Source organism: Panicum virgatum, chromosome 8K (genome assembly GCF_016808335.1).
Source record: "Panicum virgatum strain AP13 chromosome 8K, P.virgatum_v5, whole genome shotgun sequence".
Taxonomy (NCBI): domain Eukaryota; kingdom Viridiplantae; phylum Streptophyta; class Magnoliopsida; order Poales; family Poaceae; genus Panicum; species Panicum virgatum.
The window spans coordinates 8398798-8414207 of record NC_053143.1 but is presented as its reverse complement, the minus strand read 5'-3'; the positions used below and the strand labels follow the sequence as shown (position 1 = coordinate 8414207).

Sequence of the window (15410 nt, the reverse complement as noted above, 5' to 3'; positions counted from 1 at the left end):
GATTTAACTTTAAATTCCCGCAAACTATACTAAATGAACGAATTTTTGAGAAAATTTGACACTATTAGATTCATTACACCTTGAAGTATTTTTAGGAATTTTTTGAAAATTTTTCATTTTTGGTGAACCTTCGTCCTCCTCGACACCCATGCCGTCGCCGGCATCCCCAGCAGCAGTACCACCGCCGAAGGCCGCACCCGGAACGGGAAGCCCATCCAGGTCTCGTTCTGCCTCAGGCGCCCGCCGCAGCCTTCCAGATTCTTCGTCCACAGCTCCGATCTGAACCTCTCCGTGCCCACGGACATCATCTGCTCGGCGGACGACCTCCTCCTCCTCCGCGTCAACATGGGGTCCGGCCCCTCGGCCCTGTACGACAAGGACTACGACTACTACGTCTACCGCGCCGACCCCGCCCGCCCGTCGCTCGAGCTGCTGCGCCGCCCGCACCCCTACTTCTACCGCACCGACGTGGGGCTCCTTCCTCGTCCGGGCGGCCACTACACCCTCGCCGCGCTGAATTTCACCGGCACCGTCCACCGGTTCGAGCTCCACGTGTTCCACTCCGACGCCTCGACCTGGACCAGCAGGGTGCTGTCGGCGGCGGCGGCGCCGCAGGAGGACTTCCCGGTGAGAATTCCCCCGAGGTGCGGCCGGCTTCTTCTTCACCACACGACCGCCGTGATCACCATCGGAGGCGAAGGCGGGACCATGGGGTGGGTCGACCTCTGGCGCGGCATCCTGCTCTGCGACGTGCTCGACGCCGAGCCCTCCCTCCGCGGCGTGCCGCTCCCCTTGCCGTTGGTGGAGATGGGCTACAACAACGGGTTGGGAATCGACTTGGGCAACCCGGCGCAACGCCGCGGCATCGCCTTCGTCAGGGGCAAGGGCTGCCTCAACTTCGTCCACTTGGAAATCACGGAGGAATGCTTCCCGGAAGTGGATGAGGAAACGGAATCGATTACCGTCCGAGTGGATGATTGGGCGCTCACCACATGGAGCAACAAGAGGATGAGCAGCTCCCTGGAGGACTGGCACAAGGAATCCGTGGTGCAAGCTTCCAGCATCGCAATCGACCCGGCGATTTCACGGGTGCTGATGAAGGACACTGGATTGCTGCGTGGACCATCGGATAATGACGCTGCAGCGGAGCGGCGAGACCTGCAGAACCTCTCCATCTATCAGCCCACTCCCAGCATCACTGGTGAAAATGTTGTTTACTTGGTAGCCAGGGAAAAGTTTAGTCACCCAAAGGCATGGATTCTTGCTGTTGACATGAAGAATGAAGGCAGAGTGCAATCTGCAGCTTACTTTGGTATTCGACAATACTTTGGTCTTGATGTCATCTATTGCCCTAGCAGAATCTCCAAGTATATGAATCCAGTGAAGTATGAAAAACCAGCCACTGCCCCAGGTAATTAGCATGTAATATAATATTCGCATCACCTCCCCACGGTCATCCATTCTCTATCATATCAGTATGTAATATAATATAAAAATTATTTGCATCTAAACAACGTCTATACTTTATAATAGGTCAAGATAGGTTCTAATCTCACCTGATGATACGTAGCTGGAGTAAGTTTACATGTTCTACTCCGATCCGGGACAAAATTTCAACAGCATCTCCCCGCTGTTCTCCAAACACACGTCCCGCCAGGGAGGTTGTGCATCCGGAGAACAACGGGGAGATGATGCCGATACTCTGTCTCGGATCGGCGTAGACTATGAAAACTAACCCCATCTACGCATCCTCGGGCTGTCCAAATTAACGTGGACAATTCGAATGAGATACAGTTTTTCCATTATAACTAAAGGACTTTATTTGTCTTTGAAAAATATTGTCGAAACATATACAAGCGGAGTCTTGTTTTGAATATCTCTTCGAAAGAGATGTAATTGTCAATAGAACTTTGAATTTGATGGATAGTTTAAGAAATACAATATTTTTAAGTTTTAAAATTAGTTGCATGTGCCACTGCACAGGAGGGGGTTAAATTTAGGCTGCCGTGCAATAGCGCACACGACCGGTCATAATAAAGTCATTATCTTATAGTCTACTGGAGGTGAAGTATAAGCAAAGGTACAATTTGGACAAAAATATCACGCGACCCGTCACGATTACGAGGGATCGCGCGACCCTTCTCTTTTTAGATGATATTAAGCCATCTAGCTATGTTATTGCTTGTTCACCCACTTTCTATTTCTCCTTAATCACAAGAGGACAAAAGATGTCGCTTTCAATGTCAAACAGTCGGGAGAAAATGACACCCATCCTGATTCTTTTTTTACATGCAATTTGTTCCAAAAAAATGCTTTGTCTCCTTTATACGATCTCCATTTTGAATACCAATTGCACCGTTGTATTCTACGCGATGAGACGAACAAAACTAGATCTCACTTGCATATATTTTAAAGACGTTTTGGAGTAGTATCAATTTATGTGTAAATATAAGTTTCATATTATTTGAGGAGTTGCTACAGTATGCATATATAAATTGCTAATATGTATACAATATCAACTTACATGCATAGTTATATCAATTGTTATAATACTTTATAAAAATTATTAATAGATAAAAGTCGTACAATGTAAGATGCCACATAGTTCGTATATAAGTTGACATATTATATGTTTACAAGTTATTATTTATTATATACATAAGTTGTCACAAAAACAGAAGGAATCATTCACATAAGTTGCTGCATATATAAGATATAAATTGCCACAAAAAATAACACCTATTGTCGTGTTTGGGGGGGGTGGCGGCGCTAGCCCGTGGCCATATATATAAGTTGATACTATACACATAATAGCAACTTATATGTGAATATCATAATAACTGATACATGTATATCATAGCAACTTCTTCGATAAACGGGAAGCTCAATTTACACATAATTTTCTACTATTGTAAAATATCTTCAAAATATATGTAATTGAGATCTAGTTTAATTTGTCTCATCAGGTAGAATACAACAGTGCAATCGGTACTCAAAACGGAGATCACACGAGAAAGATAAAGTATTATTAATAGGCAAACTATATCTAAAAAAATGGGAACAATGACACGGTCGGGAGAAAATGACACCCATCCTGATTCTTTTTTTACATGCAATTTGTTCCAAAAAAAATGCTTTGTCTCCTTTATACGATCTCCATTTTGAATACCAATTGCACCGTTGTATTCTACGCGATGAGACGAACAAAACTAGATCTCACTTGCATATATTTTAAAGACGTTTTGGAGTAGTATCAATTTATGTGTAAATATAAGTTTCATATTATTGGAGGAGTTGCTACAGTATGCATATATAAATTGCTAATATGTATACAATATCAACTTACATGCATAGTTATATCAATTGTTATAATACTTTATAAAAATTATTAATAGATAAAAGTCGTACAATGTAAGATGCCACATAGTTCGTATATAAGTTGACATATTATCTGTTTACAAGTTATTATTTATTATATACATAAGTTGTCACAAAAACAGAAGGAATCATTCACATAAGTTGCTGCATATATAAGATATAAATTGCCACAAAAAATAACACCTATTGTCGTGTTTGGGGGGTGGAGGCGCTAGCCCGTGGCCATATATATAAGTTGATACTATACACATAATAGCAACTTATATGTGAATATCATAATAACTGATACATGTATATCATAGCAACTTCTTCGATAAACGGGAAGCTCAATTTACACATAATTTTCTACTATTGTAAAATATCTTCAAAATATATGTAATTGAGATCTAGTTTAATTTGTCTCATCAGGTAGAATACAACAGTGCAATCGGTACTCAAAACGGAGATCACACGAGAAAGATAAAGTATTATTAATAGGCAAACTATATCTAAAAAAGTGGGAACAATGACACGGTCGGGAGAAAATGACACCCATCCTGATTCTTTTTTTACATGCAATTTGTTCCAAAAAAATGCTTTGTCTCCTTTATACGATCTCCATTTTGAATACCAATTGCACCGTTGTATTCTACGCGATGAGACGAACAAAACTAGATCTCACTTGCATATATTTTAAAGACGTTTTGGAGTAGTATCAATTTATGTGTAAATATAAGTTTCATATTATTGGAGGAGTTGCTACAGTATGCATATATAAATTGCTAATATGTATACAATATCAACTTACATGCATAGTTATATCAATTGTTATAATACTTTATAAAAATTATTAATAGATAAAAGTCGTACAATGTAAGATGCCACATAGTTCGTATATAAGTTGACATATTATCTGTTTACAAGTTATTATTTATTATATACATAAGTTGTCACAAAAACAGAAGGAATCATTCACATAAGTTGCTGCATATATAAGATATAAATTGCCACAAAAAATAACACCTATTGTCGTGTTTGGGGGGGGGGGGGGGGTGGAGGCGCTAGCCCGTGGCCATATATATAAGTTGATACTATACACATAATAGCAACTTATATGTGAATATCATAATAACTGATACATGTATATCATAGCAACTTCTTCGATAAACGGGAAGCTCAATTTACACATAATTTTCTACTATTATAAAATATCTTCAAAATATATGTAATTGAGATCTAGTTTAATTTGTCTCATCAGGTAGAATACAACAGTGCAATCGGTACTCAAAACGGAGCTCACACGAGAAAGATAAAATATTATTAATAGGCAAACTATATCTAAAAAAGTGGGAACAATGACACGGTCGGGAGAAAATGACACCCATCATTCTTTTTTTACATGCAATTTGTTCCAAAAAAATGCTTTGTCTCCTTTATACGATCTCCATTTTGAATACCAATTGCACCGTTGTATTCTACGCGATGAGACGAACAAAACTAGATCTCACTTGCATATATTTTAAAGACGTTTTGGAGTAGTATCAATTTATGTGTAAATATAAGTTTCATATTATTGGAGGAGTTGCTACAGTATGCATATATAAATTGCTAATATATATACAATATCAACTTACATGCATAGTTATATCAATTGTTATAATACTTTATAAAAATTATTAATAGATAAAAGTCGTACAATGTAAGATGCCACATAGTTCGTATATAAGTTGACATATTATCTGTTTACAAGTTATTATTTATTATATACATAAGTTGTCACAAAAACAGAAGGAATCATTCACATAAGTTGCTGCATATATAAGATATAAATTGCCACAAAAAATAACACCTATTGTCGTGTTTGGGGGGTGGAGGCGCTAGCCCGTGGCCATATATATAAGTTGATACTATACACATAATAGCAACTTATATGTGAATATCATAATAACTGATACATGTATATCATAGCAACTTCTTCGATAAACGGGAAGCTCAATTTACACATAATTTTCTACTATTGTAAAATATCTTCAAAATATATGTAATTGAGATCTAGTTTAATTTGTCTCATCAGGTAGAATACAACAGTGCAATCGGTACTCAAAACGGAGATCACACGAGAAAGATAAAGTATTATTAATAGGCAAACTATATCTAAAAAAGTGGGAACAATGACACGGTCGGGAGAAAATGACACCCATCCTGATTCTTTTTTTACATGCAATTTGTTCCAAAAAAATGCTTTGTCTCCTTTATACGATCTCCATTTTGAATACCAATTGCACCGTTGTATTCTACGCGATGAGACGAACAAAACTAGATCTCACTTGCATATATTTTAAAGACGTTTTGGAGTAGTATCAATTTATGTGTAAATATAAGTTTCATATTATTGGAGGAGTTGCTACAGTATGAATATATAAATTGCTAATATGTATACAATATCAACTTACATGCATAGTTATATCAATTGTTATAATACTTTATAAAAATTATTAATAGATAAAAGTCGTACAATGTAAGATGCCACATAGTTCGTATATAAGTTGACATATTATCTGTTTACAAGTTATTATTTATTATATACATAAGTTGTCACAAAAACAGAAGGAATCATTCCCATAAGTTGCTGCATATATAAGATATAAATTGCCACAAAAAATAACACCTATTGTCGTGTTTGGGGGGTGGAGGCGCTAGCCCGCGGCCATATATATATAAGTTGATACTATACACATAATAGCAACTTATATGTGAATATCATAATAACTGATACATGTATATCATAGCAACTTCTTCGATAAACGGGAAGCTCAATTTACACATAATTTTCTACTATTGTAAAATATCTTCAAAATATATGTAATTGAGATCTAGTTTAATTTGTCTCATCAGGTAGAATACAACAGTGCAATCGGTACTCAAAACGGAGATCACACGAGAAAGATAAAGTATTATTAATAGGCAAACTATATCTAAAAAAGTGGGAACAATGACACGGTCGGGAGAAAATGACACCCATCCTGATTCTTTTTTTACATGCAATTTGTTCCAAAAAAATGCTTTGTCTCCTTTATACGATCTCCATTTTGAATACCAATTGCACCGTTGTATTCTACGCGATGAGACGAACAAAACTAGATCTCACTTGCATATATTTTAAAGACGTTTTGGAGTAGTATCAATTTATGTGTAAATATAAGTTTCATATTATTGGAGGAGTTGCTACAGTATGCATATATAAATTGCTAATATGTATACAATATCAACTTACATGCATAGTTATATCAATTGTTATAATACTTTATAAAAATTATTAATAGATAAAAGTCGTACAATGTAAGATGCCACATAGTTCGTATATAAGTTGACATATTATCTGTTTACAAGTTATTATTTATTATATACATAAGTTGTCACAAAAACAGAAGGAATCATTCACATAAGTTGCTGCATATATAAGATATAAATTGCCACAAAAAATAACACCTATTGTCGTGTTTGGGGGGGGGCGCTAGCCCGTGGCCATATATATAAGTTGATACTATACACATAATAGCAACTTATATGTGAATATCATAATAACTGATACATGTATATCATAGCAACTTCTTCGATAAACGGGAAGCTCAATTTACACATAATTTTCTACTATTGTAAAATATCTTCAAAATATATGTAATTGAGATCTAGTTTAATTTGTCTCATCAGGTAGAATACAACAGTGCAATCGGTACTCAAAACGGAGCTCACACGAGAAAGATAAAATATTATTAATAGGCAAACTATATCTAAAAAAGTGGGAACAATGACACGGTCGGGAGAAAATGACACCCATCATTCTTTTTTTACATGCAATTTGTTCCAAAAAAATGCTTTGTCTCCTTTATACGATCTCCATTTTGAATACCAATTGCACCGTTGTATTCTACGCGATGAGACGAACAAAACTAGATCTCACTTGCATATATTTTAAAGACGTTTTGGAGTAGTATCAATTTATGTGTAAATATAAGTTTCATATTATTGGAGGAGTTGCTACAGTATGCATATATAAATTGCTAATATATATACAATATCAACTTACATGCATAGTTATATCAATTGTTATAATACTTTATAAAAATTATTAATAGATAAAAGTCGTACAATGTAAGATGCCACATAGTTCGTATATAAGTTGACATATTATCTGTTTACAAGTTATTATTTATTATATACATAAGTTGTCACAAAAACAGAAGGAATCATTCACATAAGTTGCTGCATATATAAGATATAAATTGCCACAAAAAATAACACCTATTGTCGTGTTTGGGGGGTGGAGGCGCTAGCCCGTGGCCATATATATAAGTTGATACTATACACATAATAGCAACTTATATGTGAATATCATAATAACTGATACATGTATATCATAGCAACTTCTTCGATAAACGGGAAGCTCAATTTACACATAATTTTCTACTATTGTAAAATATCTTCAAAATATATGTAATTGAGATCTAGTTTAATTTGTCTCATCAGGTAGAATACAACAGTGCAATCGGTACTCAAAACGGAGATCACACGAGAAAGATAAAGTATTATTAATAGGCAAACTATATCTAAAAAAGTGGGAACAATGACACGGTCGGGAGAAAATGACACCCATCCTGATTCTTTTTTACATGCAATTTGTTCCAAAAAAATGCTTTGTCTCCTTTATACGATCTCCATTTTGAATACCAATTGCACCGTTGTATTCTACGCGATGAGACGAACAAAACTAGATCTCACTTGCATATATTTTAAAGATGTTTTGGAGTAGTATCAATTTATGTGTAAATATAAGTTTCATATTATTGGAGGAGTTGCTACAGTATGCATATATAAATTGCTAATATGTATACAATATCAACTTACATGCATAGTTATATCAATTGTTATAATACTTTATAAAAATTATTAATAGATAAAAGTCGTACAATGTAAGATGCCACATAGTTCGTATATAAGTTGACATATTATCTGTTTACAAGTTATTATTTATTATATACATAAGTTGTCACAAAAACAGAAGGAATCATTCCCATAAGTTGCTGCATATATAAGATATAAATTGCCACAAAAAATAACACCTATTGTCGTGTTTGGGGGGTGGAGGCGCTAGCCCGCGGCCATATATATATAAGTTGATACTATACACATAATAGCAACTTATATGTGAATATCATAATAACTGATACATGTATATCATAGCAACTTCTTCGATAAACGGGAAGCTCAATTTACACATAATTTTCTACTATTGTAAAATATCTTCAAAATATATGTAATTGAGATCTAGTTTAATTTGTCTCATCAGGTAGAATACAACAGTGCAATCGGTACTCAAAACGGAGATCACACGAGAAAGATAAAGTATTATTAATAGGCAAACTATATCTAAAAAAGTGGGAACAATGACACGGTCGGGAGAAAATGACACCCATCCTGATTCTTTTTTTACATGCAATTTGTTCCAAAAAAATGCTTTGTCTCCTTTATACGATCTCCATTTTGAATACCAATTGCATCGTTGTATTCTACGCGATGAGACGAACAAAACTAGATCTCACTTGCATATATTTTAAAGACGTTTTGGAGTAGTATCAATTTATGTGTAAATATAAGTTTCATATTATTGGAGGAGTTGCTACAGTATGCATATATAAATTGCTAATATGTATACAATATCAACTTACATGCATAGTTATATCAATTGTTATAATACTTTATAAAAATTATTAATAGATAAAAGTCGTACAATGTAAGATGCCACATAGTTCGTATATAAGTTGACATATTATCTGTTTACAAGTTATTATTTATTATATACATAAGTTGTCACAAAAACAGAAGGAATCATTCACATAAGTTGCTGCATATATAAGATATAAATTGCCACAAAAAATAACACCTATTGTCGTGTTTGGGGGGTGGAGGCGCTAGCCCGTGGCCATATATATAAGTTGATACTATACACATAATAGCAACTTATATGTGAATATCATAATAACTGATACATGTATATCATAGCAACTTCTTCGATAAACGGGAAGCTCAATTTACACATAATTTTCTACTATTGTAAAATATCTTCAAAATATATGTAATTGAGATCTAGTTTAATTTGTCTCATCAGGTAGAATACAACAGTGCAATCGGTACTCAAAACGGAGCTCACACGAGAAAGATAAAATATTATTAATAGGCAAACTATATCTAAAAAAGTGGGAACAATGACACGGTCGGGAGAAAATGACACCCATCATTCTTTTTTTACATGCAATTTGTTCCAAAAAAATGCTTTGTCTCCTTTATACGATCTCCATTTTGAATACCAATTGCACCGTTGTATTCTACGCGATGAGACGAACAAAACTAGATCTCACTTGCATATATTTTAAAGACGTTTTGGAGTAGTATCAATTTATGTGTAAATATAAGTTTCATATTATTGGAGGAGTTGCTACAGTATGCATATATAAATTGCTAATATATATACAATATCAACTTACATGCATAGTTATATCAATTGTTATAATACTTTATAAAAATTATTAATAGATAAAAGTCGTACAATGTAAGATGCCACATAGTTCGTATATAAGTTGACATATTATCTGTTTACAAGTTATTATTTATTATATACATAAGTTGTCACAAAAACAGAAGGAATCATTCACATAAGTTGCTGCATATATAAGATATAAATTGCCACAAAAAATAACACCTATTGTCGTGTTTGGGGGGTGGAGGCGCTAGCCCGTGGCCATATATATAAGTTGATACTATACACATAATAGCAACTTATATGTGAATATCATAATAACTGATACATGTATATCATAGCAACTTCTTCGATAAACGGGAAGCTCAATTTACACATAATTTTCTACTATTGTAAAATATCTTCAAAATATATGTAATTGAGATCTAGTTTAATTTGTCTCATCAGGTAGAATACAACAGTGCAATCGGTACTCAAAACGGAGATCACACGAGAAAGATAAAGTATTATTAATAGGCAAACTATATCTAAAAAAGTGGGAACAATGACACGGTCGGGAGAAAATGACACCCATCCTGATTCTTTTTTTACATGCAATTTGTTCCAAAAAAATGCTTTGTCTCCTTTATACGATCTCCATTTTGAATACCAATTGCACCGTTGTATTCTACGCGATGAGACGAACAAAACTAGATCTCACTTGCATATATTTTAAAGACGTTTTGGAGTAGTATCAATTTATGTGTAAATATAAGTTTCATATTATTGGAGGAGTTGCTACAGTATGCATATATAAATTGCTAATATGTATACAATATCAACTTACATGCATAGTTATATCAATTGTTATAATACTTTATAAAAATTATTAATAGATAAAAGTCGTACAATGTAAGATGCCACATAGTTCGTATATAAGTTGACATATTATCTGTTTACAAGTTATTATTTATTATATACATAAGTTGTCACAAAAATAGAAGGAATTATTCACATAAGTTGCTGCATATATAAGATATAAATTGCCACAAAAAATAACACCTATTGTCGTGTTTGGGGGGGGGTGGCGGCGCTAGCCCGTGGCCATATATATAAGTTGATACTATACACATAATAGCAACTTATATGTGAATATCATAATAACTGATACATGTATATCATAGCAACTTCTTCGATAAACGGGAAGCTCAATTTACACATAATTTTCTACTATTGTAAAATATCTTCAAAATATATGTAATTGAGATCTAGTTTAATTTGTCTCATCAGGTAGAATACAACAGTGCAATCGGTACTCAAAACGGAGCTCACACGAGAAAGATAAAATATTATTAATAGGCAAACTATATCTAAAAAAGTGGGAACAATGATACGGTCTGGAGAAAATGACACCCATCATTCTTTTTTTACATGCAATTTGTTCCAAAAAAATGCTTTGTCTCCTTTATACGATCTCCATTTTGAATACCAATTGCACCGTTGTATTTTACGCGATGAGACGAACAAAACTAGATCTCACTTGCATATATTTTAAAGACGTTTTGGAGTAGTATTAATTTATGTGTAAATATAAGTTTCATATTATTGGAGGAGTTGCTACAGTATGCATATATAAATTGCTAATATGTATACAATATCAACTTACATGCATAGTTATATCAATTGTTATAATACTTTATAAAAATTATTAATAGATAAAAGTCGTACAATGTAAGATGCCACATAGTTCGTATATAAGTTGACATATTATCTGTTTACAAGTTATTATTTATTATATACATAAGTTGTCACAAAAACAGAAGGAATCATTCACATAAGTTGCTGCATATATAAGATATAAATTGCCACAAAAAATAACACCTATTGTCGTGTTTGGGGGGGTGGGGGTGGAGGCGCTAGCCCGTGGCCATATATATAAGTTGATACTATACACATAATAGCAACTTATATGTGAATATCATAATAACTGATACATGTATATCATAGCAACTTCTTCGATAAACGGGAAGCTCAATTTACACATAATTTTCTACTATTGTAAAATATCTTCAAAATATATGTAATTGAGATCTAGTTTAATTTGTCTCATCGGTAGAATACAACAGTGCAATCGGTACTCAAAACGGAGCTCACACGAGAAAGATAAAGTATTATTAATAGGCAAACTATATCTAAAAAAGTGGGAACAATGACACGGTTGGGAGAAAATGACACCCATCCTGATTCTTTTTTTACATGCAATTTGTTCCAAAAAAATGCTTTGTCTCCTTTATACGATCTCCATTTTGAATACCAATTGCACCGTTGTATTCTACGCGATGAGACGAACAAAACTAGATCTCACTTGCATATATTTTAAAGACGTTTTGTAGTAGTATCAATTTATGTGTAAATATAAGTTTCATATTATTGGAGGAGTTGCTACAGTATGCATATATAAATTGCTAATATGTATACAATATCAACTTACATGCATAGTTATAATACTTTATAAAAATTATTAATAGATAAAAGTCGTACAATGTAAGATGCCACATAGTTCGTATATAAGTTGACATATTATCTGTTTACAAGTTATTATTTATTATATACATAAGTTGTCACAAAAATAGAAGGAATTATTCACATAAGTTGCTGCATATATAAGATATAAATTGCCACAAAAAATAACACCTATTGTCGTGTTTGGGGGGGGTGGAGGCGCTAGCCCGTGGCCATATATATAAGTTGATACTATAACTATACACATAATAGCAACTTATATGTGAATATCATAATAACTGATACATGTATATCATAGCAACTTCTTCGATAAACGGGAAGCTCAATTTACACATAATTTTCTACTATTGTAAAATATCTTCAAAATATATGTAATTGAGATATAGTTTAATTTGTCTCATCAGGTAGAATACAACAGTGCAATCGGTACTCAAAACAGAGCTCATACGAGAAAGATAAAATATTATTAATAGGCAAATTATATCTAAAAAAGTGGGAACAAGAGAGACATATGGTGGGTGAAAAAGAAGAGCCATCGAGGAAAATAGTGTGGGGCTACGTGCAGAATGGACGCAAGCCACGCAGAAGTCCAGGGCAGGCCGGGAGATGGGCCGCCACGGTCGCGCGTGAGCGCGACTGGTCGACAGGTAATATTTTCCAATTTATAATACAGTTTTCTATTATATATTTACAGGATAGAGGACGAGAGGACGCCGTAGTAGAGAGAGTACAACACCCCGACAGCCTAGACATGCTCCGGCAAGTAAAATCGCAATACGATAATTACTACCCACCAGCATTAATATAAGCTAATAAAGCTCCATAGTCTCTCTTAATTTCTCTGTCCTCTCTTTCCTCCTAAAACCAGAGCTCCCAGGGAGCGCCGTTCTCTTCCGTGCTTATCCCATTCAAACGCACAGCTTCCTCGGCGCCTGCTTCCGTGTCCATGAGTAGCAGCGTGGACCTTGTGAAAATGGATGGCCGTGGATGGCTGTGCAGGCGAGCACCGCAGATCCAGCAGGCCCTTGAGGTTGGGCACTACGAGGGCTCCTGGGAAGATGAGGCTCGGAAGGCAGCGCATGGCCAAGCTCCTAGGTCTGATGGTTAGCAATCTTCACAGCTCCACTGCATGCTCTTGGTTATTAGCAATCTCACATTCTGACATGTCTACTTCAATTCAATCAACTAATACTACTAGTAGTTTTCTTGCAGGATCTGGAGGGCAGAAGCGAAGCATCCCTTCAAGAAAAAAAAATCATTTTTCCGATCCCATGGTTACTGGCTTTGTTTCCTCCTCGCGACCATGGGATTCATAGTGAATGGTAGCAAGCGGTGGGGTAATCCACACGATTTTTGTCCTCACTCCATGAAAAAGTGGGAATTTGATGTGTTAGTGCGTTCAGCTTCAGATTGTACATCACTTAATCTTTGTTGAAGCAAATTTTGTGTGATCAGCTGGTGATTTTTTGAGATATATGATTGCATATACCGGATATTACTTCTTGTTTGGTCGCACAATTGTGAAGTTCAAAAGATTATTATTGTCAAGACGTTGATAAAATACTGCCCTAAATTTTAAAAATTACTTAAAGTCATTGAAGATATTTACTTCTTTATGTTTCAAAATTACTTCTTCGAAAAGTACTCCAAGAAATTACTTGTCTACATCTTTTTGTCTATTTTGTGGACCTCTACCATTAATGCGAACTTAATTTCTCGTGTCAACTGGAAAATAATTCCCTTGTCAATTGAAAAATACTCCTGACAGCAGTTGTGTCAATTGAAAAATATTGTAGTCAGTTGCAAAACACTCATAGCCTTCGAAAAATACTTCTGTACTCAACTAAAAATACACTTATCATTTGACAAAAAAAACAACTCCCGACATTTGGTAATAAAAGAATACTCTAGTCAGTTGAAATATAGTCCTGACATTTGAAGGATAAAAAAATACTCCTGACATTTGGAATATACTTTTGATATCTGAAATAAAATACTCATATTTTCAATTGAAAAATAGTTGGACAGGTATTCACTACTAGTTATCTCAAGAAGTAATATTCGCATGCAAGTGTTAACTCCCTCTTAATTCTCTCTCTCTCTCCAATGCATGCAAGTGTTAACTCCCTCTGAATTCTCTCATACTATAAATAGCATTGGTCAATATTGTGAATTAGGGATTAAATGCATATCGTGCAATAAGATTTCAGTTTTGCATCATAGATGTAATCTCTCTCTTTCTCCCAATAACTCGTCCTAGAAGTAATTCCTTGCATGCGCTAATTCACTTAGACATGCATGCCATCAATCCACAGATATCGCTTTCCTAAAAACTAATGGCGTATATTGCTCTTCCAAGCATTCATTGTAGGCATGCAAGTTTAAATAGACTCCTGAAATCACTGCAATTTTACATTAATTGATATACAATGAAATTTCCATGCATGTCGCATGCGCTGCATGCTCGAGAGATTTCGCATGCTTTGTGATCTTAAACTGCAAGAGACGATCATACTACTAATCTTAAAATTGCTTCTAGGATCATACTACCAATATTTATGTTTTTTGCAGCCCGTGTTTTTATGGCTAACTGGACTCGTCAGATCTCTGGCCATAACATATAACATGCAACTCGTCGAGGCTACGTCCATAACGCCTTGCCGGGAGAGCCGAGTATTATTTTTTCTTTCACTACGCTTAGCCATTGAAACACTACTTTTTACTTCCACACACTCTAATTTATACTTCAGCAGTATACAGGCAAGGCAGCCCATAATACACACATGACTGGAACAACCTATTTTTTTGATGCCATGACCTACGTAACTGTACCCTAGCTTTTTACTTTCATATATTCCAGTTTTTACTCCATCAGCATATTTACATCAAAAACAGAAAGCAATGACACGCTCATGATGCCCTTTTCACTGGTCAACCAATGCTCAAAAAACATGCAAAACATTAAAACTGTATTAATAATCCAGGCCCACATCAAACCAGGAGATTTTGACCAGAC

The 15410-nt window shown here is 34.9% G+C and overlaps 1 protein-coding gene across 1 annotated transcript; it reads left to right on the top strand.

Annotated features, from left to right (window-relative positions):
- Window positions 1-137: 137 nt before the first annotated feature.
- Window positions 138-13848, top strand: LOC120643823. The gene is made up of 3 exons (XM_039920298.1): window positions 138-1411; window positions 13089-13497; window positions 13607-13848. Exons 1-2 carry the CDS (start codon window positions 346-348, stop codon window positions 13091-13093), a joined length of 1071 nt encoding a protein of 356 aa, XP_039776232.1. The 5' UTR covers window positions 138-345; the 3' UTR covers window positions 13094-13497; window positions 13607-13848.
- The last annotated feature ends 1562 nt before the right edge of the window (window positions 13849-15410 follow it).

Coding starts and splice junctions, on each gene's coding strand:
- LOC120643823 (XM_039920298.1), top strand. CDS start 346: ATGGGGTCCGGCCCCTCGGCCCTGTACGACAAGGACTACGACTACTAC.